Below are 24,431 nucleotides of genomic sequence, written 5' to 3' on the forward strand. Positions count from 1 at the left end.
AGGTTAATTTTGTTAATCTGGATTACAACAATGGAGTCTGGGTGAGGGTGATGCCAAGGATATTAGAGGAAACAGTAACAAACCTCTGGTAACCACAGCTGGAACATTAAACAGCCCAGCTACCAACCAAATTAACCTAGAATCGCACATTTAAATTTACCTACCTCAGCTCACATTAGCTGCACTCGGGGTGCTAGAAGACAGGAAGGCTCTATTGCCAGTCCTGGCCTGACCACTTGCACTAATAAAATGATAGCACAGAAAAACTAGTTTTTACTTTAAGACAGTGATTTTGTTTCTTTCATAGCTTGAAACATTAGCCTTATCTATGAAAATAAAGGAATTTGAAGTAATTTAAATCAAATCTACTTAAGTGACCTAAATCATCCGGCACTGGTTCCTTTTTAAACCTCTAAGTCAATTTTGCTCTTTTTACACTATTGTTTCTATCTACTCATACAATTGACATTTCCTGGATTTTTTTTTCCAAGTCATACATCTGGGATTCCATATTACTCATGGCATGCCTATACCTCTGAGGCCCTTTAACAGACACCTCTATTACAGGACACTTGAGTTTTTAAAATGTAGTCTGTGAATCTCTAAGGACCCCTGGGGGAAAAAAAGGCTAAAACTGATATGCTCTCATTCTATCCTGAGTGTAGAGTGGTTTCCCACCCACATGAATGGGACCTCGCTAGCCTTAATACAGAAGCAGAGAGGAGGACCCAGCTGTCAAGTCACTGCAGAGATTTGCCAAAATTGTGTAACAGCTGAAGACAGTGACCCGACATGGGAGCCTTCTCCTGAAGAGCAGTGCCTGTGGAGGAATGCAGCTGAGAGCAGCTGGCAGGATCAGCCGTCAGACCCTCGGCAGCTGGCAGCGCGAGGGCTTTTTTTTTTTTTTTCCAGACTTTAGGAGTTTTAATACTGAAGCAAAAATCATGCAAGAACATTTTTCCCTTGCAAGCCCATAACACCAAAAGAAAAGAAAAAGTACGTGTAGGAGAAGTTTTGTACACGGAATGAAACAATATAAATTCAAAACTGACAGATACAGGTTAGCTCTATCACTCACTCAGCTCTTTTAAAAACTTGAGATGAACATCCAGTCAGAACCAACAGGGTATGGCCCGTGAAACGTCACCTACAGGCGTTTCCACGTGGACCACAGGACGGTACAGTTTCGGCATGTCCACAAAGGGCTCGCCGTGGATCTAGCAACACAGAAAACCCCAGAGTCCTTTCTTCCAGGTCAAGAGAGAGACACACAGGGACGGGCTAGTTAGACTTCGCTGTCTTCCCTTGTCCGGGGCTGCATCTCAAACAGGGATTCCTGGATCCCCCTCTCGAGATCAGGCCTCACTGCCTGCACTGAGCTCAGACAGGGACTTGACTTCTCCTCCCAGACATTTGTCCTCCATGGCCCGACCGTTCTTACTAGGATCATTTTCTTAGTAATAGTAACCACTTGCAAAGAGTTCTCAGCTGAAGGTCAGCTTCGACAAAGCAGAGACAAAAGCCAGCCTCCCACCTTTACCCTGAAGTGTTTCTGCCTTGCCTGCTGCACTCTGAGCGAACGTCCACCACCCAGCCAAGCATGACTGAGCTCTTCCTCATTTGTTCAAATGAGCAGTTCCACTGAACTATCTCAGAAGTATATTTCACACCCACCAATTTCTTTCTTTTTTTTTTTTTTTAAGATTTTATTGTTATTGGAAAGCCGGATATACAGAGAGGAGGAGAGACAGAGAGGAAGATCCTCCATCCGATGATTCACTCCCCAAGTGAGCCGCAAATGGACGGTACGCGCTGATCCGATGCTGGGACCAGGAACCTCCTCCGGGTCTCCCACGTGGGTGCAGGGTCCCAAAGCTTTGGACCGTCCTCAAATGCTTTCCCAGGCCACAAGCAGGGATCTGGATGGAAAGTGGAGCTGCTGGGATTAGAACCGGCGCCTATATGGGATCCCGGGGCTTTCAAGGCGAGGACTTTAGCCACTAGGCCACGCCGCCGGGCCCACATCTACCAATTTCTACGGCCACATCTCTAGTCTGAGCCACTACTGATGTTTTATTCTGTGGACTCTACAGGAATTGATCCTTATAAAGTCTGACATCTAGAGCGACAACTCTCCAGGTGACAGTTCATGCGGGTTCAGGTAAACAGGGATTTGCTCTGATTTTAAAGGAACTATCTTGTTTCAATGTGTTAGGGTGAGAAAATTAATTTACAGAAATCAGATCACCTGCGGACATACTATAGCTAAAACAGCCTTCTTAGATCTCAACTTCTGTTTACTCTCACAGACTACTTGAAAAATTCACTCTGATAGAGGTGAAGGTAAGTATTACAGAGGAACCTAGCATTATCCTTTTGGATCTTACTGGAGAATCTAAATTGAAAATACAGCACTGTCTCCAAAGTCATGTTAAGGAAGGGAAGAGGGGCCCAGTGCAGTAGCCTAGTGGCTAAAGTCCTTACCCAGCATGCAATGGGATCCCATATGGGTACAGGCTCGTATCATGGCAGCCTCGATTCCTATCAAGAACCCTGCCTGTGGCCTGGAAAAGCAGTCAGGGACGGCCCAAAGCCTTGGGACCCTGCACCCGCGTGGGCGATCTGGAAGAAACTCCTGGCTCCTGGGTTTGGATCATCTCAACTCCGGCCATTGTGGCCACTTGAGGAGTGAATCAATAGATGGAATATCTTCCTGTCTCTCCTCTGACTTCCCAACAAAAAATAAAACTTTAAAAAAAATCAGTCACTGGGCCGGTGGCGTGGCCTAGCGGCTAAAGTCCTTGCCTTGAACGTGCCAGAATCCCATATGGGTGCCGGTTCTAATCCCGGCAGCTCCACTTCCCATCCAGCTCCCTGCTTGTGGCCTGGGAAAGTAGTCGAGGACAGCCCAAAGCTTTGGGACCCTGCATCTGCATGGGAGACCTGCAGAAACTTCCTGGCTCCTGGCTTCGGATCGGCACAGCACCAGCTGTTGCAGTCAGTTGGAGAGTGAATCATCGGACAGAAGATCTTCCTCTCTGTCTCTCCTCCTCTCTGTACATCTGACTTTCCAATAAAAATAAATAAAATCTTGAAAAAAAATCAGTCACAAAAAAAGAGAGAAGCGGATTTAAGGCATATGAGGTATAGGACAAGTAAATAAAGGAAGAAAATCAGAAAAACGATGGTTTGGATAAAATCATCTTCCTAAGGAATATAAGTTTCCTCTATAGATTAACCCTGAGCTTTGAAAACTACTTTTAATAAAAAGGCCTGTAAAGATATACTGCCAAAACTGGATTTAATATAAAACCTTTAAACATGTTACTAAAATGGCAATATTTACTTTGACATTTATGTTTTAATAATTGCTTTAAAATAAAACCTGCTAGTTATATAACTTAAAGACTCAAAAACACCAAATAATAAATTTTATAGTCATATTCATACTTCACAATTTTAGTTTGAGATTTATTTTCTGAAATTACCTTCAACTGCGTGCAGTGGATGGCCAAGCACAATAAGCCTTTTTGCCAATCCTCCATTTTTTTCTTCTTTTTAAAGGGCTTAATCAGTAGGAAGATCTTTATTTTTCTACCGGACAGAGATAGAAAAATAAAGATCTTCCTTTCACTGGTTGTTCTCCAAATGGCCACATCAGCCAGGTGTGCATGGGTGAAGCCAGGAGCCCAGAACTCTCTTCTAATCTCCTGAGTAGCAGGAGACCAAGCACTTCCTCAGCCTTCCCAGGAACATTATTAGCAGGAAACTAGATGCGAAACCGAACAGCCAGGGTGGCATGCCGATGTCAAATTGCAACTTAACCCACTGCACCACAACACCAACTCCATTGCTTCCTTCTATAAGATATTGAACGTCTTTTCATAAATCAAATAATACTGATGGGAAGGCATAATAAAATTTACTTTAGATAAGGATTACCTAAGTATTGTTAAAGCACCCTTATTATCACTGCCTAAGGTGTGGGACCACCACTGTTTCCAACCAGAACTTGCTAGGTTGTATAAGTCAAGGATTGTGGAAGGAATGAAATGATCTATAGTTACAACTGACAGTTTTACACAGCTGCATACAGCCAACTTAAGAAAGCAGAAAGGTTCATTTCCAAACATAACAACTGACAGTGATGCAAAAACATGCTGGTTGAATGAGAACTTATAAAGTTCACATTGCAAAGTCATACTGCTCAGGAAACTTTCTCCAGAGTCTACGCATATTATCAGCTAGTTAGCCATGAATCTAACAAATGTTTGCAAGGAATGCTAGCCAAATTCAGAGGGTAGGAACCATCCATAGATTGTGATACCCGAAAATAGGAAAAACACATTTGTTTAGTAGTTAAATCTTTGAGTCTAATATCATTTAAAAAATGAGTCTCAATTTCAGAAGTGATAAAAATGGCAAAGTTAACATGCTAATTTCATATTATAAACAAGATGACTTCAATTATGAATTTTCTGAGATAATTTTTGATAAAGTACTTTAGCATCAGATAGAGAACATGAATGCATAACACTACTTTCTATGGGGACCTATTTTCCTTTCCTTATTAATTCTAAGAAAGTCTTTTAAAGAAAGCTATTATGACAAGTCATTCATATTACCATTGTATTTCACTAAGATTTTATTTGATATGCAACCAATCATAGGTATAAAAATTTCAAGTGACATTAAAGTTCTCCACATATACATTTTCTTCCAAATGCTATCATGAACAGTTCATTTTAAAATGCTTTATATACATAAATACATCAATATTAATTTTTTCTTTGTAAATAATTTCATTACAATTTATGATTATCAGGAGACAACATACTTTATCTGTATCTTTTATTCAGCATTGTTTTAAATGACTTATACAATATGGATATAGTTCATCCTTCTAACTGCTGGATTCTGCTTATCATTTAATACATCAAATTGTATTCAACTACTACTATTACTACTGTCCTACTCACAAGTGTTTAGGCTGTTTTTAATTTGTACATGATTGTATCTAATTCCTATAAAACTTAGATCCAAGAGTGTAACTACAGTGTTCTTCTGTCTTGTTTAAAGCAATCTTCTTTTCTTCCAATCCATAGACAGTGTCTCGTATTACTTCTCAGTGGTCTTGGAGTTTGGCTTTTCCACATGATACTCCAGTCCTTTGGAATACTGTTTCTTTATATGTTGTAAGGTTGTATGTAGTTTTACTTTCTACAGTAGGGGAATCAAATATTTCAATAATTTTTCTAGACTGTCCTTTTACTAATAACTCATGATGTCATTTCTAAAATAAACAAAGCTCATGTATATTACTGTGCCTGTTTCTAGGCACTGCGTTATTTAAAATTTGCTTATTTACCTATTAATTCACAAATGCCAAAGACTTTTCAATTGTTATAACTATATACAATAAATAGTGAAGGTCTCTTGTCTTTATAAAAACTGTCTCAACAATACCGATCTTCTATGTCACACAGACTTTTAAATTATTTTGGACAGATCCTAGATAATCCTTGTTACTCTGTTTGGAACTGTAGTCAAGCTAGCTGTTTAGGACTGACACCTTTACCATACCATTTTTCCCCATGTATGTGTATGGTATTTTTCTATTGTTTGTTTAAGTCTTATACTTGTCAATAAACTTCTACCCCCACCCCCATCGAGATCTTGTTCACTTTTCTTAGGCTTATACAGCATATTTTATTACAGCAACTGCTTTCCCAGGCCACAAGCAGGGAGCTGGATGGGAAGTGGAGCTGCTGGGATTAGAACCGGCACACATATGGGATCCCGGGGCTTTCAAGGCGAGGACTTTAGCCGCTAGGTCACGCCGCTGGGCCCTATACGGCATATTTTAGTGGAACTGAAGTTACGAGCAGCTCTTCCCTCATCTAGTACACTTGGCGTTTCTCACCTGTGTGAGCTCTCTTATGTATGGAGAGAGATGCTCTTTGAGAGAACGCTTTCCCACATTCATTACACTCAAAGGGTTTCTCACCAGTATGACTCCTCATGTGTATAATAAGTAATGAACACTGAGAGAAAGCCTTTCCACATTTATTACATTCATAAGGTTTTTCCCCTGTATGACTTCTCACATGAAGACTAAGGGATGAAATTCTAGAGAAGGCTTTACCACAGTCAGTACATTTAAACGGTTTCTCTCCAGTATGGATTTTTTCATGCTCGAGGAGATTTTGTCTCTGACTGAAGGATTTTCCACATTGATTACAATGGTAGGGTTTCTCTCCAGTATGAATTTTCTCATGTTCAGTGAGATTTGATTTCTGACTAAAGGCTTTCCCACATACTGTACATGCATAGGGTTTCTCACCAGTATGAATCCTCTGGTGTCTAATGAGGTTTGACATCTGAATAAAAGCTTTTCCACATTCATTGCATTTATAAGGTTTCTCTCCAGTATGAATTTTCTGATGTGTAATGAGATTTTCTTTCCGGCTGAAGGGCTTTCCACATTCATGGCATTCGTAGGGTTTCTCAGCTGTATGCTTTCTCATATGTACAGTAAGAGAAGAACTTTGAGAGAAAGCTTTCGCACACTCAGTACATACATATGGTTTCTCACCTGTATGGCTTCTCATGTGTATAATAAATATTGAACACTGAGAAAAAGCTTTTCCACAGTTATTACATTTATAGGGTTTTTCCCCCGTGTGACTTCTCATATGTAGAGTAACAGATGACATTCGTGAAAAAGCCCTACCACATTGGTTACATGTGTAAGGTTTCTCCCCAGTATGAATTTTCTCATGCTCAATCAGATTTTGCTTTTGGCTAAAAGATTTCCCGCATTCCTTACATTCATAGGGTTTTTCTCCAGTGTGAATTCGGTTATGTTCAATCAGATTTGATTTCTGACTGAAGGCTTTCCAACAATCCTTACATGCGTAAGGCTTTTCCCCAGTATGTATTCTCTGGTGTCTAATGAGGTTTGACATCTGAATGAAAGCTTTTCCACATTCATTACACTTATATGGTTTTTCCCCAGTGTGAATTTTCTGATGTGTGATAAGATTCTCCTTCCTGCTGAAGAATTTTCCACACTGCTTACATTCATAGGGTTTCTCTCCAGCATGGATTCTCTCATGTCTGAAGAGGTCAAATTTATGGCTGAATTCTTGTCCACACAGATTACACGTAAAGGGGATCACAGTGTAAGAGGAACGGTGGTGAAACGGTTTCCCATATTCATTACATTCATAATTGTTCTCTCTTACAGAGCCTTTCTCATTAGTCAGTAAGTCTAAATTATGTTCCAAACCCTTATCAAGTGAGTTATATCCAGAGAAGTTTTGTCTTGAAGTAACAATGTCTGAACTCAGAGGAAATATCTTTGCAACTCTTTTATATTCAGTGACTTTTTCCTTAATCAGAGCTTTCTTGGAGACTGAAGTGACTTTCCTCGTAAGTGTTTCCTGTTGTTGCTTGATCTGTTCATCAACTTCCCAAACTTCTAAAACGGAGGATCAAAAGTTATTACTTGTGAATTTCTCTACTACACTAGTATCAGCATTTTAGAAATTTTTTAATGTGGGTTTTCATTTTAAGGTTGGCCTTTTCTCAACAAAAAAATCTAAGTTGCAGATGTTGCTAATTCCTAAAATCTGAGAACTATTATTAATGACTTTGTGGAAAGAAAACAGGCATTTGTAAGCTGAGCCACCCGTGACTGATTTGAAACTGTTCATGTACACTGCAGGAATCAGCAAAATAAATAATTAAAATGAAAAGATGAACATACAAATATTTAAATAGGGAATCAAATGGCAACAGAATAGAGTTAATACTTCTGATTAAACATTGCTGGATTAAATGCCTATGTTTATTTCTCCTTCTTGGAAAAAACTCCATGAAAATTACAGCTGGAGAATAAAGGGTCAAAAAACCTGTAAGATACAGTCAATAGATGTATAAAGTAAAGCAAACAAGATGCTTCAACAAACTATGCTACAAATCGCATACAGAACTGTCAACTGAGCAGATCTAAGAAGTTCAATCGAAAGTATCAAGAAGGTGCTCACTCCAATAATCAAGAACATACTGGAAATGTGAAGAACTGAAGATTTCAGGTACTCAAAATGTACAAACAGGAACAGAGAGAGATGCTCCTTTTCACTACTGTTTTTCAACATTAAATGACTAGGTCCTACTTAATGGAATATGACAAACTAAGCAAATAAAAAGCACAAATTAGGAAGAAAATCTAAAGTGGTTTTTCTTGGAGAGGACGTGATCATTTTTTTAAAAAAATCAGAAAAAATAATAAACCCACTAGAATAATTAATTATATTAGGGTTGCCAGGACAATGTTTCTGTAAAAATGAAAGTCCTGTGAATCAGCAATGTGCAGGTAGAATCTGCTGTTAATCTGAAGTAAAACCTATCACACTTACGTTTGCACCCCCAAGCTGAAATACTTCGGTATAAATATGAGGCAGATGATAAAACTCTTACTAGAGAAGTCAGTAAGTACTAAATAGATCTGGCACACTCCTGGATTAGAAAATTAATAGCATCAATATACCAATTCATCTCAATTTGATCAATATTAGTGCAATTCCACCTTACAGCTTATTTTGTGGATACGCACAAATAGATTCTGAAGTTTATAGGACGATACAAAAGCTGGAGAATAGATAATATTAGAAACAATGAAAGTGGATGACTGAAACTTTCCAAATTCAAGATAAATCTATAATAACCAAGATAGTGTGCTATTAGTAAAATAACAGTCAAATAAATAAATGGAATAGAAATATACCCTCATAAATATAATCAACTGATCTTTGACAAGGGAGCAAAAATATAATGGAGGACAGTCTTTCAGTAATGCTGAAATAACAGGACATCTGCACGTACACAAATGAATCTAGACAAAGAAGTCACTCCCTTCATGAAAATTAATTCAAAATGAACCACAGACCTAATTGTAAGGCACAAATTAAAAAACTTTTATATAACAGAAAAAAAACAAAGTAATCTTGCATATAGTGATAACTTGTTCAACACACATTTAACAGTATGTTGCATGAAAAGTAGCTTATACGCTGGACATTAAGATTTAAAAATCTTCTATTCTGCAAAAGGACACTTTTTAACAGAATGGAAAGACAAGTCACATACTGGGAGAAAGTGAAAGACAAAGCGGAGGAAGGACTGCTACCCCATATACATACAGAACACCGAAAATTCAAAATGAAGAAAGCAAATCACCTGGATACAAAATAGTCAAAACAACCAGACATTCATCAAACAAGATCTAGAGATGGCAGGAAAGCAAGTGAAAACACACTTATTGGCATTTGCCATGAGACAGCTGAGAATAATGTGATACCACTGCTCATCTTTGAAATCCCAAATCCCAAACAAGTGCCAAAACTAAAGGCTCGATACAAATATGGAACAGACAGCTACTGTCTATTGGGACTGCAAAGCAGTACAGCTACTTAGGAAGACAGTCTGGAAGCTTTATCAACAATTAAACATACCCTTACAATACGATTCAACAAATACTAGCCTTGGATTTTTTCATGAGTTGAAAACTTTTTCATACAAAAACCTGTACACAAATGTTATTATCAGCTTCATTCAGCTGACCTGCCACAAGCTGGAAGATGTCCTTTGCCACAGAAAAACTATCTCCAGACAATGGAACGGAAATCAATTCTGAGAATTGAGCTAGCAAGTCATCAAAAAAATGGAGGGATTTTAAATACATACTGTACGTGAAAAGCCAATCTGAAAATTACTCAATTATTATATGATTCCAAATACATGACATTCCAGAAGACACAAAATCATGAAGGTCGTAAAAATGGCAGTAATCAAAGGGAAGAAGGAGTAAGAAACAGTGTTTTAGATCAGTTAAACGATAGATTTTTTTATTAGAAACTTATCAAAACTCATAGAATGTACTCCAGCAAGAGTGAACCCCTAAGGCACTGAACTCTGGATACTAGAGATGTGTCAGTGTAAGTTTATCCACTGTAACAAGTACACCACTGTGGTATGAAATGTTGATGGTGGAAAAGTCTTTGGGGAATGGGGTAAATGGGAACTGAGCTTTCTGCTTAGTTTTGCTGTGAGTTTAAAAACCTAAGATGCAAAATGTATTAAACAAAAAGGGGACAGGATAAAAGTGGGACTGAAATAAGAGCAGGTAGATTCGCTAGGGCTGGTAGTCTCTATTTCTGTTTGCTTCTATTATATTTTTTATCGGCAAAGAGTGGGTATTCTGCTTGACATTACAACAAATAAAGCAAGCTCTTGGAGGCCACAGAGATAGATGTGTTTTCCTGGCTCAACCAGAAACAACTTTTTTATTTATTGGAAAGTCAAATATATAGAGATTAGAGACAGAGAGGAAGAGATTGACTCCCCAAATGGCCACAACAGCCGGAGCTGAGCGGATCTAAAACCAGGAGCCAGGAGCCTCTTCCTCATCTCCCACATGAGTGCAAGGTTCCAAGGCATTGGGCCGTCCTCGACTGCTTTCCCAGGCCACAGGCAGGGAACTGAATGGGAAGCAGGGGCACCAGGATTAGAACTGATGCACATGTGGGATCCTGGCATGAGCAAGGCAAGGATTTTAGCCACTAGGCTACCACCCCAGGCCCCAGAAGCAACTTTTTGACTACAGTGAAAGAAAATCCTGTTAACTGCTCATTTCTGTATATACCCAAGACTTATTTTCAGAAGCTGATTTTTGTCTATTCTCTATCCTCCCAAAGATTCTGCAAATCATTTAATAGTAACGTAAAAATTCCTTCATTAATTAGAAGCTAATATATTCTGTTTATAATTGAATGTTGAACACTGTCTTACCTCTTGATTCAGAGGAAGCAGCCATGTCACTACTATTCATGATGAAACAAAACAGCTTTGCTTTGTAAAGAAAATGAACCTCACAGACTTAAGGAACAAGGAGAAAGATCCTCATCCTCACTAAATCACTAAAATGTAGAAATCATATGAATATTTATATGCTGAGTACAAAGGCCTCTAATACCTGGTGTTGCCTAGCTTCAGCAATATACTAACAAGTACCTCAAAGTAGAGCATGGAGAAAAGACATACAGATAATGGCTACAGAAAAAGTACAGCTTCTCACCCAGCCATTCAACCTTCCAGAGTTTTAGTAAAAAAAATAATAATTATTATTATATATATACACATATATAGGTGTTTGCTTGCTGTATGTAACATGTTTATAACTCCCTTTATTTCTTTTACCTCAAAACCAGGTGAACTCATTACACTTTTTTAAACTAAAAAATATAGAGAAAACAAAGCAAACAGAAAATGTTTGCAGTACTGACTGCAGGAGTGTCTATTTACAGAAAATGGATAAGTGGTGGTAGTAATACTGTACTGCATCTTTCATTTATATTGGTTTTGTAGAAAATGGAAAAGTACTGAACAGAAACATATTCAGACTAGTCCAACTTTCACCCTGTATCTAAGACATTGATTTGTACTTACATAACTTTTGAGTTTTAATTATTCCAACCTGTAGAATAACATACATATTTGCTTTTGTGTGTACAAACACTATTTATACCTATGCAGACAAGTAAAGAGGAATCAGTTTTACCCTTGGAGTCACCCAGTAATGTGTGGGAGGTCTGCAGACGCTTCAGGGTTTCATGATGGGACAGCAAGGAGGAGTAAAAGGGATGGGAAAACCTGCACTAATGAGCAGAGGCTAGCAAGCCTAAACATCCTACAACAGACAATAGACAGTTTGTCACAGCAAAGATTACCAAAATACCGATGTGCTAAGGCTGAGAATTACATTTGGATTAAGTAATTACCTTAATATAACAAGTGAGAAACATGTGAATACAGCCTGTCTCCTCCAAAACTATTGTTGGACATTAATCCCCATTGTGACATTATAAGAGGACAGAAGTTTAACTGGTTTTTTTTTTTTTAGATTTATTTTATTTTTATTGCAAAGTTAGATATAGAGAGGAGGAGAGACAGAGAGAAGTATCTTCCGTCCCTTGATTCACTCCTCAAGTGACCACAACGGCCAGTGCTGTGCCAAACCAAAGCCAGGAGCTCTTCTGGGTTTCCCACACGGGTGCAGGGTCCCAAGACTTTGGGCTGTCCTCGACTGCATTCCCAGGCCACAAGCAGGGAGATAGATGGGAAGTGGGGCTGCCAGGATTAGTACCGGTGCCCTATGGGATCCTGGCACGTGCTAGGCCACAACGCTGTGCCCAGAAGTTTAACTATTGCGATGGCACTTAGGTGAGGTGGATTAGGCTGCTGCCTGCACTGTCAGCATCCCATATGGAAATGCGGCAGAAGCTGCCTAAGTGCTTGGGCTCCTGCACCTGCAGGAGACCTCAGTGAAGCTCTGCAGACTCCGGGATTTGGCCTAGTGTACTCCAACTGTTCCAGGCATTTGGGTAATGAACAGGTGGACAGAAGATTCTCTGTCTTCTATTATTGTGCATTTCAAATAAATAAATAAATCTTTAATAAAAAAGAAATTTAGCTGTAATGCCAAGAGGTGGAATATTTGGAAGTGCTGAGGACTGGATGATGCACACAAACGCCCTGCACTGCCAGAAGGCCCACCACCAGATGTAGCTTTGTGCCAGAACCAGGAGCCACAATGAACTCTTCCCACACAGCTTTCCTAATTTATGCTATTACTGGCAACAGAATATGGACTACAATAGCCTTATACTTTCATTTTAAGAATGTAACTCATACTTACATAAAATATGTATTCTTCCTAGTTCTGTGTCCTTAAACAAGCTTTAGAAGCAACGACAGCTCAGTACTAACAAGCAATCATGATACTGACACTGTAGTCTCCAAATATCATCTCTTAATCAAGGAAACATGGGTTTAAACAGACAGTGCTATTTCTGTCTGCAACAGGAATGCATGAAAACTGTTTTGCTATTCAAATTATATACATTTATAATTATTTGACAAACTTGAGATTTTTAGGGTATAATTTTTCTAAAAACTTTTAAAGACAAAGAGCTGTGTATGTATTTTTCATGTCATGTAAAAACTGATTCAGAGAAAACAAGTTGCTGTTGAGAGCTTGAGAAAATTATAGGAAACATTAAATGAGTATATTAAACAGTAAGTAGCATAAGGTAGCAAATTGCCAAATTCAGAATAAGAGACATCCTAAAACAAGGTTTAGCAAATAATAGCCAAGGCCTGTTTTTGTATTGCTTCCGAGTCAGGAAAAGTTTTACATTTTTTAAAGGTTTTCTTAAAAACAGAGTGAGTGAACGAGAGTGAGTGAGGGAATGTAACAGAGACCTTATGTGGTGTACTATAGTGTCCTGTAATAGTCCAAGATTCCAAGAGATGCTTGACATCACAAACCCTCACCCCAAAATCACATACACAACTAAACCTCCCCTTCAGTGAATACATGTATACCTCCAACACGTTTGCCTGTTTATACTTTAATTTATAAGCTGGGCACTGTCAGAAATAACTAATACTAATGTAAATGTGGCTTCTCACTAGATCTTACTGTAATCTTGCAATTTTTTTTCCTTCTTTCCTGAGAACCTCCACCTTCGTAGAGGAACTTCACAGCTTCTCTGGCATATTCAGACTGCTGACATCATTACTCTTTCACCGAAGAGTCCACCTTACAACTTTTCTTTTGAATATCCAGTCTGACCACCAGCATCACTACTCTCTCACTTGTATTAAGTGAAATCAGGATTATTCAAATGCAAGTGCTGGGATACCTCTCCAGTCCGGATACAGGGTGCACCTGGTGTGGACACCCTGGACAAAGGGATAACTCACTTCGACAGAGTGGGACTGTGGGCAATTTAACATGCTACTCAAAGTGGCACACAATTTAAAGTTTATAGGAGTTGTTTACTTCCGGAATTTCCCATGTAATATTTTCACACTGTGATTAACTGCAGGTAACTGAAGCAAAACTGGTTAATGGCAAATGTGAAATTGGGTCCTTGAAAAACTGCTGGCATTTTTTTCCTAATGTGTAGGAAAAATGTATTACAGGAAAGAAAGGCTTCTTAGAAACCAAAACACACCTAAAAAATAAATCAAAAACATACAATGTAAGGATTTTATTTCAATCCTGACTCAAATAAACCAACCACAGAAAGGCAGAAGGAGAAAAGCGAGGAAATTGAGCCTGTTAGGGATTATTAACGTTGCCAGTGTCATGGTAATATTGTGGCTTTCTACACTGTAACTGCAGGCACTGCACACTGAACTATACAAGGGTGAAAAGCAAAATAGTCCAACCAAAAGCAAAACAAAATAAAACTTGGCCACAGCAGAGGGATTAACCAAGTTTGGCAAATACTGATAACTTGAAATTTATTGGTGAATACACAGGGATTTCCTATAGTTTCTCTAGGTGGAACAAAATAATTGTACTAATTTCTAAAGACTACTATATTTAGAAATATAGATGTCAAAAACAAAAAATGTAGTTAAAGTTGAAATTGTCTAAGGATGTGGCTCACTAAAATAAGTACATGTGCAACTTTAGGAAAATTAAAACTGCAAATTAAGGAAAGTTAAAAAGTATATAAGAAGGAAAGGAATTACATAAAGAGGAAGCAATGGCTACATTAGGGAAACAAATTCTCATTGCCTTTTCCTAGATTAGCTGCCATATATGATCCTTGCATACTCCTTTGCTCATTCTGTATATCAAGAGCCAGTAAGTTTCATAAAGTAGTAATTGCCTTCTTTTTTTTTTTAAGATTTATTTTATTTTCATTACAAAGTAGATATACAGAGAGGAGGAGAGACAGAGAGGAAGATCTTCCGTCCAATGATTCACTCTCCAAGTGACTGCAATGGCCGTTGCTGTGCCAATCCAAAGCCAGGAGCAGGGAATTTCTTCCAGGTCTCCCACACGGGTGCAGGGTCCCAAGGCTTTGGACCATCCTTGATTGCTTTCCCGGGTCACAGCAGGGAGCCTGATGGGAAGTGGAGCTGCCGGGATTAAAACCAGCACCCATATGGGATCCCAGCGTGTTCAAGGAGAGGACCCTAGCCATAAGGCCACGGCACCGGGCCCAATTCCCTTATTTCTATATAAACATACTTGAAGCACTGGCTGTGTAAATTAAATCCAATTTAAAATCAGTAAAAGGGCCTGGCGTGGTAGTCCAGCGGCTAAAGTCTTCGCCTTGCATATGCCAGGATCCCATATGGGTGCCAGTTTAATCCTGGAGGACAGAAGTTCTCTCTCTGCTCCTCTCGGTATATCTGATTTTCCAATAAATAAATCCTAAAATAAAAAAATCCAGTAATAAATATGGAGAAAAATGTCAACTTTCCATCTCACTATAGTTCATTTTTATTTGACCTTAAGCATAAGACATACTTAGAAATGTGAAAATTTGGGCCCGGTGGCGTGGCCTAGCGGCTAAAGTCCTCACCTTGAAAGCCCCGGGATCCCATATGGGCGCCGGTTCTAATCCCGGCAGCTCTACTTCCCATCCAGCTCCCTGCTTGTGGCCTGGGAAAGCAGTCGAGGACGGCCCAAAGCTTTGGGACCCTGCACCCGCGTGGGAGACCCGGAGGAGGTTCCTGGTTCCCGGCTTCAGATCGGCGCGCATCGGCCCGTTGCGGCTCACTTGGGGAGTGAATCATCGGACGGAAGATCTTCCTCTCTGTCTCTCCTCCTCTGTGTATATCTGGCTGTAATAAAATGAATAAATCTTTAAAAAAAAAAAAAAAAAAAAAAAAAAAGAAATGTGAAAATTTATTTTTTTCCAATGAGAATCTTAAGAGATCAGGAGGCAGGTGGTTTCTGATGCACTGCAGTGTTCCGCAGCAGGCCCATCTTTTTATGCTGTATTCATTTCTAGATGGTCTTTACATCAAATCTTATCATGTCTTGCTTTAGTTTATAGTATCACCCCAAATTACAATTCTTCCCTATATGATTTGGTTCTGCACTAGCTTTCCGTTCCTTTGGGTGCTAATCAACTGTGAGCCATTACAACTCAGAGCAGGTATTTTCAAACATTACTCAGTAATCTCCTGTCTGTAGTTGATTATTGGTAATCTTCTACATATAGGATAAAACTAACTTCCACAATTAAAAATCAGAAAAAAAAATAAACAAGAGTGACAACATTTTAAAAAGAAGGCAAAGATGACATAATTCAGGACTTTGGGTGTTTGGTAAAGATTTATTTTTACTTGAAAATCACAGTTACAGATAGAGGGAGAGACAGAAATAGATTTTCCAACTATTGGTTCTCTCTCCAAAATGGCTGCAACAGCCAGAGCTGAGCCAGTCTGAAGCCAGGAGCCAGGGCTTCTTCTGGATCTCCCATGTGGGTGCAGGAGCCCAAGGACTTGGGCCATCCTCTGCTGCTTTCCCAGGCCATAAGTGGGGAGCTGGATCAGCAGTGGAGCAGCGACGACTTGAACCTGTGCTCACATGGAACATCTTTGCCACTAGCTGAGGCTTAGCATTCTATGCCACCACACAGGCCCCAATTCTAAACCAATACTGGTTATCTCATCCTCAGTTTTGTTAAGCTCTTAAAATCCACCCTCCTATATTCTACAAGGAAGTGTTTTGTTCTGTTTTCTTACTCTCACAAATCTTTTTTTTTTTTTTAAAGATTTATTCATTTTATTACAGTCAGATATACAGAGGAGGAGAGACAGAGGAAGATCTTCCGTCCGATGATTCACTCCCCAAGTGAGCCGCAACGGGCCGATGCGCGCCGATCCGAAGCTGGGAATCTGGAACCTCTTCCGGGTCTCCCACGCGGGTGCAGTGTCCCAATGCATTGGGCCGTCCTCAACTGCTTTCCCAGGCCACAAGCAAGGAGCTGGATGGGAAGTGGAGCTGCCAGGATTAGAACCGGCGCCCATATGGGATCCCGGGGCTTTCAAGGCGAGGACTTTAGCCGCTAGGCCACACTGCCGGGCCCTTACTCTCACAAATCTTAAGGAGCCAAAGATGTTTCAAGAGAACTTGAATGCAAGATCTCTTTAAGTAAAAGAAAAAAACAAAGTGGCAGTGTGGTGGCTTGCTGGCAAAGCTGCCACCTGTGATGCTGGCATCCACATGGGTGTCTGTTCCTATCCTGGCTTTTCCAATTGAGATCCAGCTCCTTACTAACAACTGGGAAAAGCATCAATGACCCAGGCACTTGGGCCTTTGCAGCCCTTTGAGAGATCTGCTGAAGGCTTGGCTCTGTGTTGGCCATTGCCACCATCTTGAACCGAAAGAATGGGAGACATCGCTCCCCCACTCTCTAATTCAGAATTTCACAATGAATACACCTTGGCAATCCCTTATCCCCAGACAGTGCAGCAGTACTGACCTCACCCCTTCTCTCCCCATCTGCCCAAGATACAGGAAGAAAAAGGAGATTGGAAACAGTGGTCTCATCCACATTCCCAAATTCCTCAACCCTTCTCGCCTTAATTGGTGGCTCACAAGAGCATGCATCCTTCTTAACTATGTAAACATCATCAGAAATAAAACAAATTATTAAAATTGATTTTAAAAAATCACCTTTAGGGCCTGGTGTGGTGGCCTAGTGGCTAGGGTCCTCACCTTGAACTGCCCGGGATCCCATATGGCTGCTAGTTCTAATCCCGGCAGCTCCAATTCCCCTACAGCTCTCTGCTTGTGGCCTGGCAAAGCACTCGAGGACGGCCCAAAGCTTTGGGACCCTGCACCCGTGTGGGAAACCTGGAAGAGGTTCCAGGTTCCCGGCATCGGATCGGCGCAGCACTGGCCGTTGCCATCATTTGGGGAGTGAATCATCAGACGGAAGATCTTCCTCTCTGTCTCTCCTCCTCTCTGTATATCTGACTTTGTAATAAAAATAAATAAATCTTTTTAAAAAATCACCTTTAAAAAAAAAAGAAAACTTGTCTTGTAACTTCACCTACAGCTTTCCTCTTAAAACTTTCAAGTATTCTGATTAACTCATTTTTTTTTACCAAAATAACATTCAATTTATGATTCTAGCCAAACTTCATGAAATTATACCCTTTCTAACTCTGTCCTGAATGCCTCAGTATTTGTTCTGAAAGAATGCAGGTGGATATTTTACGATAGCAAGAAGCAACAGTCTTTTGAAAAGCAGCTGTGCATGAGCCACTTCCAGGAAGAAAGCAGCAGCCTTTCTCTCGGTGGGTTAGTGGCTTAAACCTCAGACACACCTGTGAGAACATAGTATGCATGTTTCAGACTGCAGTCATTGTGTAGAATGAAGCAAAAGTTGTGAACTGGGTGAGATCAATAGCAGCTGGAAGTATGGGGGACAGTTTCTTGGAAATGGTGGCCTATCACTGCTAACGATAAATTAGAATATTCAATTAAAGGGAAAGATGTGAAGAATTTCACAATTTCTGAAAACATTAACAATACATATTCATACGATATAATTTCTGGAGTTAAATACTGAGTTAATGGCAGGAACATGTATAAATCATGAAGACACAAGGAGGAAAAGGGATGTTGCATGTAATTCAGAGGTTTTGGGGGTGACCACTGAGGAAAGAAATGTGAAAGAATTTCATTAAGGAAGAAAAATAATGCCTTAGAAGCAAGGAGATTGGAATCCTTTAAAGAGCAAAGGGTGAGTCACACCAGGATAAAAAAAGTTTTAATATTGGTAGAATGAACCATCTGTTTCCTCTTTACTCTATGAACATAACATGTATTTTCAATAAAAATAAAAGCAACTGAACTCCAGTTCTAGAACATGAGGAAGAATGGCTTGTACGAGGTAAGGTAGACCCCTATAGAGTGGCTGCTGTTTCTTAGAAAGTACAGAGAACACGGTTCTTGGGAACACAGGCACACCTTTGTGGGCAGGATGTATGAATCAGCTTTTCCAACAGTGCAATCCAGATGTGTTGCGATGGTAGAAGGAACACTGATAATCTTTGAATTGAGAGAAATAAACAATGAAACAACTTGTAACACAAAACCTTGCCTTATATGGGAGGTAAATGTGAACTACAGAGGCTTGTTACTAGCTCAGAGCAGGTGTCTGGATAGTTTTTAACTTGATCTTTCTGAAGATAAGAAATTCCACCACTCAAAGATCAGTATAAAGGGGATCGGCATCAAACCTATGCAACAGTACTGCCAAGAAGCAAATTAAATTAAATTACAGGTTGGTTTCATAAAATTCTGTTTGTAAAACAAAAGCAATCTATGTGAAAATGGGAAATAAATGAAGTCACCTATGGGAGAGAACAGTCAGGTTCCAAGACATCTTTAAGCAATATATACAGCTAGGAAACAATTTTTTTTAACCACTCAGAATTGTTTTTGAAAAACCACTGAGGTGGGGGGGGGGGGGGGAGAATGGGTGGGAAACCTGTCTCAAAAATTTTATGCAAACCCTTAAAATAAAGACTGTTTTCTGATGAGCAAGACCATCTCTTAAGCACAGAGGAGAGAGCATTGTTTTGTATCGTATCCATATCTATACACATAACAGAATTGTATTTATTTTATTAGAAAGGCAGACTTACGAAGCAGAGACAGACAGATATGTCGCCTGCTGGTTCACTCCCTAAGTGGCTGCAATGGCTGGAGCTAACCAAACCAAAGCCAGGAGCCAGGAGCTTATTCCTGGTCTCCCAGGTATGTTTAGGGTCCCAAGGCTTTTGGCCATCCTTAACTGCTTTCCCAGGCCACAAGCAGGGAGCTGGATGGGAAGTGGAGCGACCAGGACATGAACCAGCACTTGCATGGGATGCCATGTGATCACCCACTTGCAAGGCAGAGGATTAGCTAATTGAGCCACTGTGCTGGGCCCTAGAATGTTATCTTTACTATTAAGACTATAAATGCAGTTTCCCTTTATTGCATATCTTCTACTTAGTGGTTGATATATGAAACTTATTATCTGTTGTTAATCTGATGTCCTACTTTTTCAGTTGCAGCTCTTATTTTCCAAGTGGCATAATCCCATCATCAGTAAACTCAATTATTACTTTTTCCAGCTGATGTAGCGCTGACTTTCCCTCTTGTCCACAGTATACACTTAACAGTAAAAGTATAAAAGCTTCAAAAAAAAAACTTGTGAAATTCCATTTGTCCAGGACACAAAAGTAAATAGGTGAGGACTGGTGCTGATGGCTCAACAGGCTAATCCTCTGCCTGCTACCATCAGCATGCCACGAACCAAACCCCAGTTTGTATCCTGGTTTTTCCCACTTCTGATCCAGCTCCCTGCTTATGGTCTGGGAATATGGCTTTGGGGCCCTGCACCCACTTGGGAGATCCAAGAGACTCCTGGTTGCTTGCTTTGGACCAGTTCAGAACTGGTCATTTGTAGACACTTGGGGAATGAACCAGCAAATGGAAGACCTCTCTCTTCTCTTTGTATAAAATCTGCCTTTCAAATAAAACAGAATCTTGAAAAAAAAAGTTAAGTATGAACAGAGACACTGTTAGCTAGAAGCTTTGGCACTATAAGGATGTCAAATCTCTGAGAAGATATTTTATACAGTTAGCACAATATCAATTAAAATTCCAAGGTTCACCCTCCCCCAGGAAACAGTTAAGTCCAAAACTTATATGGTGAAATAAGCAGTCAGGAATACTCGGGAACTTGGGGGGGGAAAAAACGCTATGCAACAGAGGAAAGGCAAGGTCTGCATGTCGAGGCAGGAAGGGGCATTTGTTTGCAGTTATCTTTGGAAATATTTATACTTTTAACCAGATATACTTATCATGTATTTTCAAAATGAATGTAAGATGGGCATAAACAGGGAGGAGATACCATGGGATTTCTAAGCCAGAAATTTAAACATTTCTCATCCACCGTATGGTGGGTTTTAAAGTATAATGAGAAGTGTAACTATTGTAACAAAAACACAAATCTCAACTTGTCAAAACAGAAAGTAGGAAATACACTAAGATGAATTAACCTGTGAAACAATGTTTTTAAAAACTATACACCCACAAAAGATTAAACACGTAAGAAAATGAAATTAACATAATGGGAGCCCCAGGATCTTATCACAATAATCCTGAAAGCTAGGTTACATGTGTATTACGGTAGGCTGGCACCCTAAAACTTGACAAGGCTGCTGCTCCTTTAAAAAGTGAAAAAGACGGTACTTCAAAGTATTCCTGCCACTCTACAAGAGTAGGACTTTCACAAAAAAAACTTGGAAAAAGTAATATGGTAGCAACCTTTCACTGAAAAACTGCCAACTGGCTTCTCATTTAAAGATATTTGTAACTTATTCACCTGGACTTTGCATCTCAAATATTTCTTCCTCTGTGACCCATGGCTCCTCTTCTCGCTCCAACTTGAAGATCACATCTGGTTTGGTAAGTTGACAGCCTTGAAAGCAAAGGAGCTGGAGGTTAACAGTGGATATGGCCATTTTAATCCTTGGGCTGCGTTTTGGGGTCTTGATTGCTTGTGAAAGTTGATGATGGAGGACAATTCACTAAGACACAACTACTCTTCACTTGGAAAAATGGGATAAAACCATGTGAAAAGGGGAGGATTAAACATTTTACATATTTCAGAAATGGAAAGCACTTCTGTTTCAAGTTGGAAACCTATCCTTACCCACTGTGACTAAGTTGCTGTAGTTCTCCAGCATCACGTCTCGGTACAGGGTCCTCTGAGCAGGTTTCATGTGCTGCCACTCCTCCTGAGTGACGTCCACAGCCACATCCTTAAATGTCACCATTTCCTGAAGAAACACAATGTTCATTAGTCAACACAAGCAAAAACTCACTTCGCTAGAATCCAGGAATCAACAGCTCTATTTTACACTAGGTCTTATTACCTGATTTTGAATTATTAAAATCTACAGCTGAGATGACCCATAATACCATGTTGATTATTAAGTCAGCAAACATATTTATCATTATTATGCAGGGAACTAGAGAAAGTGGTCACCGATTTTCTTTTTACTTAGCTGTGGCAGAGATGGACAAGTTGGAAATGACTGAAAATAACTATTTCAGAAGCTAACTAGTTCAGAAGCTGACTAGGTGGTTGTGTAATCTAGGGAGAAAGGCAACCTAGCAGAAACTAGAAAGGTAAGAGAAGACAACAAGGAGAGGCATCAAAATTTAAATATGCAATGCTTGAAATACATACAGGTATATGGGGGAAAATGCCCACGTTCCCAACAATTGTGAAAATGATGGATGTATAAGTGCAGTCTTACTTGTTTGAATGCAGTCTCATATAAGTAACTTCTAATCATTATAGAAGACTACAGGTTAAATGGGAAAACTTATTAAAATTGTGATGTTTCTGAAAACTACCAAACAGGCCTTGCTCTACAGTCACCAAAAGAACATTTTTTAAAAAAAGATTTATTTATTTTTATTGAAAAGTCAATTATACAGCAAGGAGGAGAGAAAAAAAGATCCTCCGTCCAATGATTCACTCCCCAAGTGACCGCAATGGCCTGAGCTGCGCCAATCTGAAGCCAGGAGCCAGGAGCTCTTCCAGGTCTCCTATACAGTTGCAGGGTCCCAAGACTTTGGGCCATCCTCGACTGCTTTCCCAGGCCACAAGCAGGGAGCTGGATGGGAAGCACGGCTGCCTGAATTAGAACCAGCGCCCATATGGGATCCTGGTGTGTGCTCAAGGGGAAGACATTAGCCACTCGGCTACCACGCTGGGCCCGAGAACTATTTAATTAAGGTGTAAAAATATTAAAAAGATCCACTTTGAAAAAAAAAAAAACGAAATAAGGAAAGAGACTCATTTAGCACCAAATGATGAGAATTAAATCTGAGATGGTTGTAACAGAGGCCAAGACACAAATGACAAGTTTCTGGAAACAAAGCTCCTGGTTCTTGGCTTCAGCCTGGCTATGCAGCCAGTTGAGGAGTGAACCAGATGTGGTGGGCCTCTCTCGATTACTCATTCTCCCTTTATCTCTCACTTCTCACTTTAAATGTTTTTTTAAAAATACTCATTATATATTTAGAACTCAAGAAATTAAAGTTAGGAACATACAATGACAATATCTCATTAAAGAGAAAGTATCAATAAAAAGATATGTTACAAAAAAGAGCCAAAGAAATAATGAAACGCATAACTACATAACCAGAGTGGAAAAACTGCCAAACAGTCACAATTGTACATCTGAATCAATCACACTTGGAGGATGGCCCAAAGCCTTGGGACCCTGCACCCGCGTGGGAGACCCGGCAAAGGCTCAGCCTTGGCCGTTGTGGCCATTTGGGGAGTGAATATCAGTGGATGGAAGATCTTCCTCTATGTCTCTCCTCCTCTCTTATAACTGACTTTCCAATGAAAAATAAATTTTAAAAATAAATAAATATGGGGCCCAGCGCGATATTGTAGCAGTTAAAGTCTTTGCCTTGATGCGCCCCGGGATCCCATATGGGCGCCGGTTCTAATCCCGGCGACCTCTCTTCCCATCCAACTCCCTGCTTGCGGCCTGGGAAAGCAGTCGAGGACGGCCCAAAGCCTTGGGACCCTGCATCTGTGTGGGAGACCTGGAAGAGGCCCTTGGCTCCTGGCTTCAGATTGGTGCAACTCAGGCCGTTGCAGTCACTTGGGAAGTGAACCATTGGACGGAAGATCTGTCTCTCCTCCTCTCTGTATAATTGACTTTCCAGTAAAAATAAATCTTTACAAATAAATACATAAATATGGTCGGGCAAAATAGCCTAGTGGCTTAAGTCCTTGCCTTGCTAGCGCCGGGATCCCACCTGGGCACCAGCTGCTCTGCTTCCCATCCAGCTCCCTACCCGTGGCCTGGAAGAGCAAAGCCTTGGGACCCTGTACCCACATTGGAGACATGGAATAAGCTCCTGGCTTCAAATCAGCTCAGCTCGGGCCATTGTGGCCGCTTGGGATGTGGACCAGTGAACAGAAGGTCTTTGTATTTCCTTCTCACTGTATATCTACCTTCCAATAAAAATAAATAAATCTTCAAATAAATAATAAAATATAGGGAGATAAGGAAAAATCTGAAAGGTATAACAATTATATGTATATGTATACACCTAACAATTTGCAACATAAAGCATAAATTAATAGAACGGAAAGGGGAATTCAGCAATTCAACAATAGTTGGGGGGCTACAAGCAAAACCACTAAGCAAATCATCAGCCATAAAACAGAAGACCTAAGCAACACTGTTCAACTCAACCTAATGAATATCTATAGAATACGTCTTTTTGAAAAAGAATACACATACTTCTCAGAAGGGGATCATGATAAATTTGACCCTATGGATCAAATTCTTGAGCTGTTCTTCAATTGAACAATTTGTGTCTGCCATGTTTGTCAAATTTCTGGTAAGAGAAATGGTACTATTCACAACTTAGCTACTGGTTATTGGAATAGTGTTCATGACGATTCTGTACATATTTTACAACTTTCCAATTCTATGAGTATGGAATT

At 39.9% G+C, this 24,431-nt stretch overlaps 1 protein-coding gene across 1 annotated transcript in view; it reads right to left on the reverse strand.

Moving 5' to 3' along the window:
• LOC101518415 (zinc finger protein 568-like) overlaps window positions 1-23,899 on the reverse strand; it is a 49,597-nt gene extending 25,698 nt beyond the window's left edge. Inside the window, exons 1-3 of the mRNA XM_058674397.1 lie at window positions 23,774-23,899; window positions 21,600-21,726; window positions 21,270-21,365 (exon numbers count right to left, since the gene is read on the reverse strand). Coding sequence (XP_058530380.1) covers window positions 21,270-21,365; window positions 21,600-21,723 — 220 coding nt within the window. The 5' untranslated portion in view covers window positions 21,724-21,726; window positions 23,774-23,899. The remainder of the gene's footprint in view (window positions 1-21,269; window positions 21,366-21,599; window positions 21,727-23,773) is intronic.
• Window positions 23,900-24,431: the final 532 nt, after the last annotated feature.

Source organism: Ochotona princeps, chromosome 16, assembly GCF_030435755.1.
Source record: "Ochotona princeps isolate mOchPri1 chromosome 16, mOchPri1.hap1, whole genome shotgun sequence".
NCBI lineage: Eukaryota > Metazoa > Chordata > Mammalia > Lagomorpha > Ochotonidae > Ochotona > Ochotona princeps.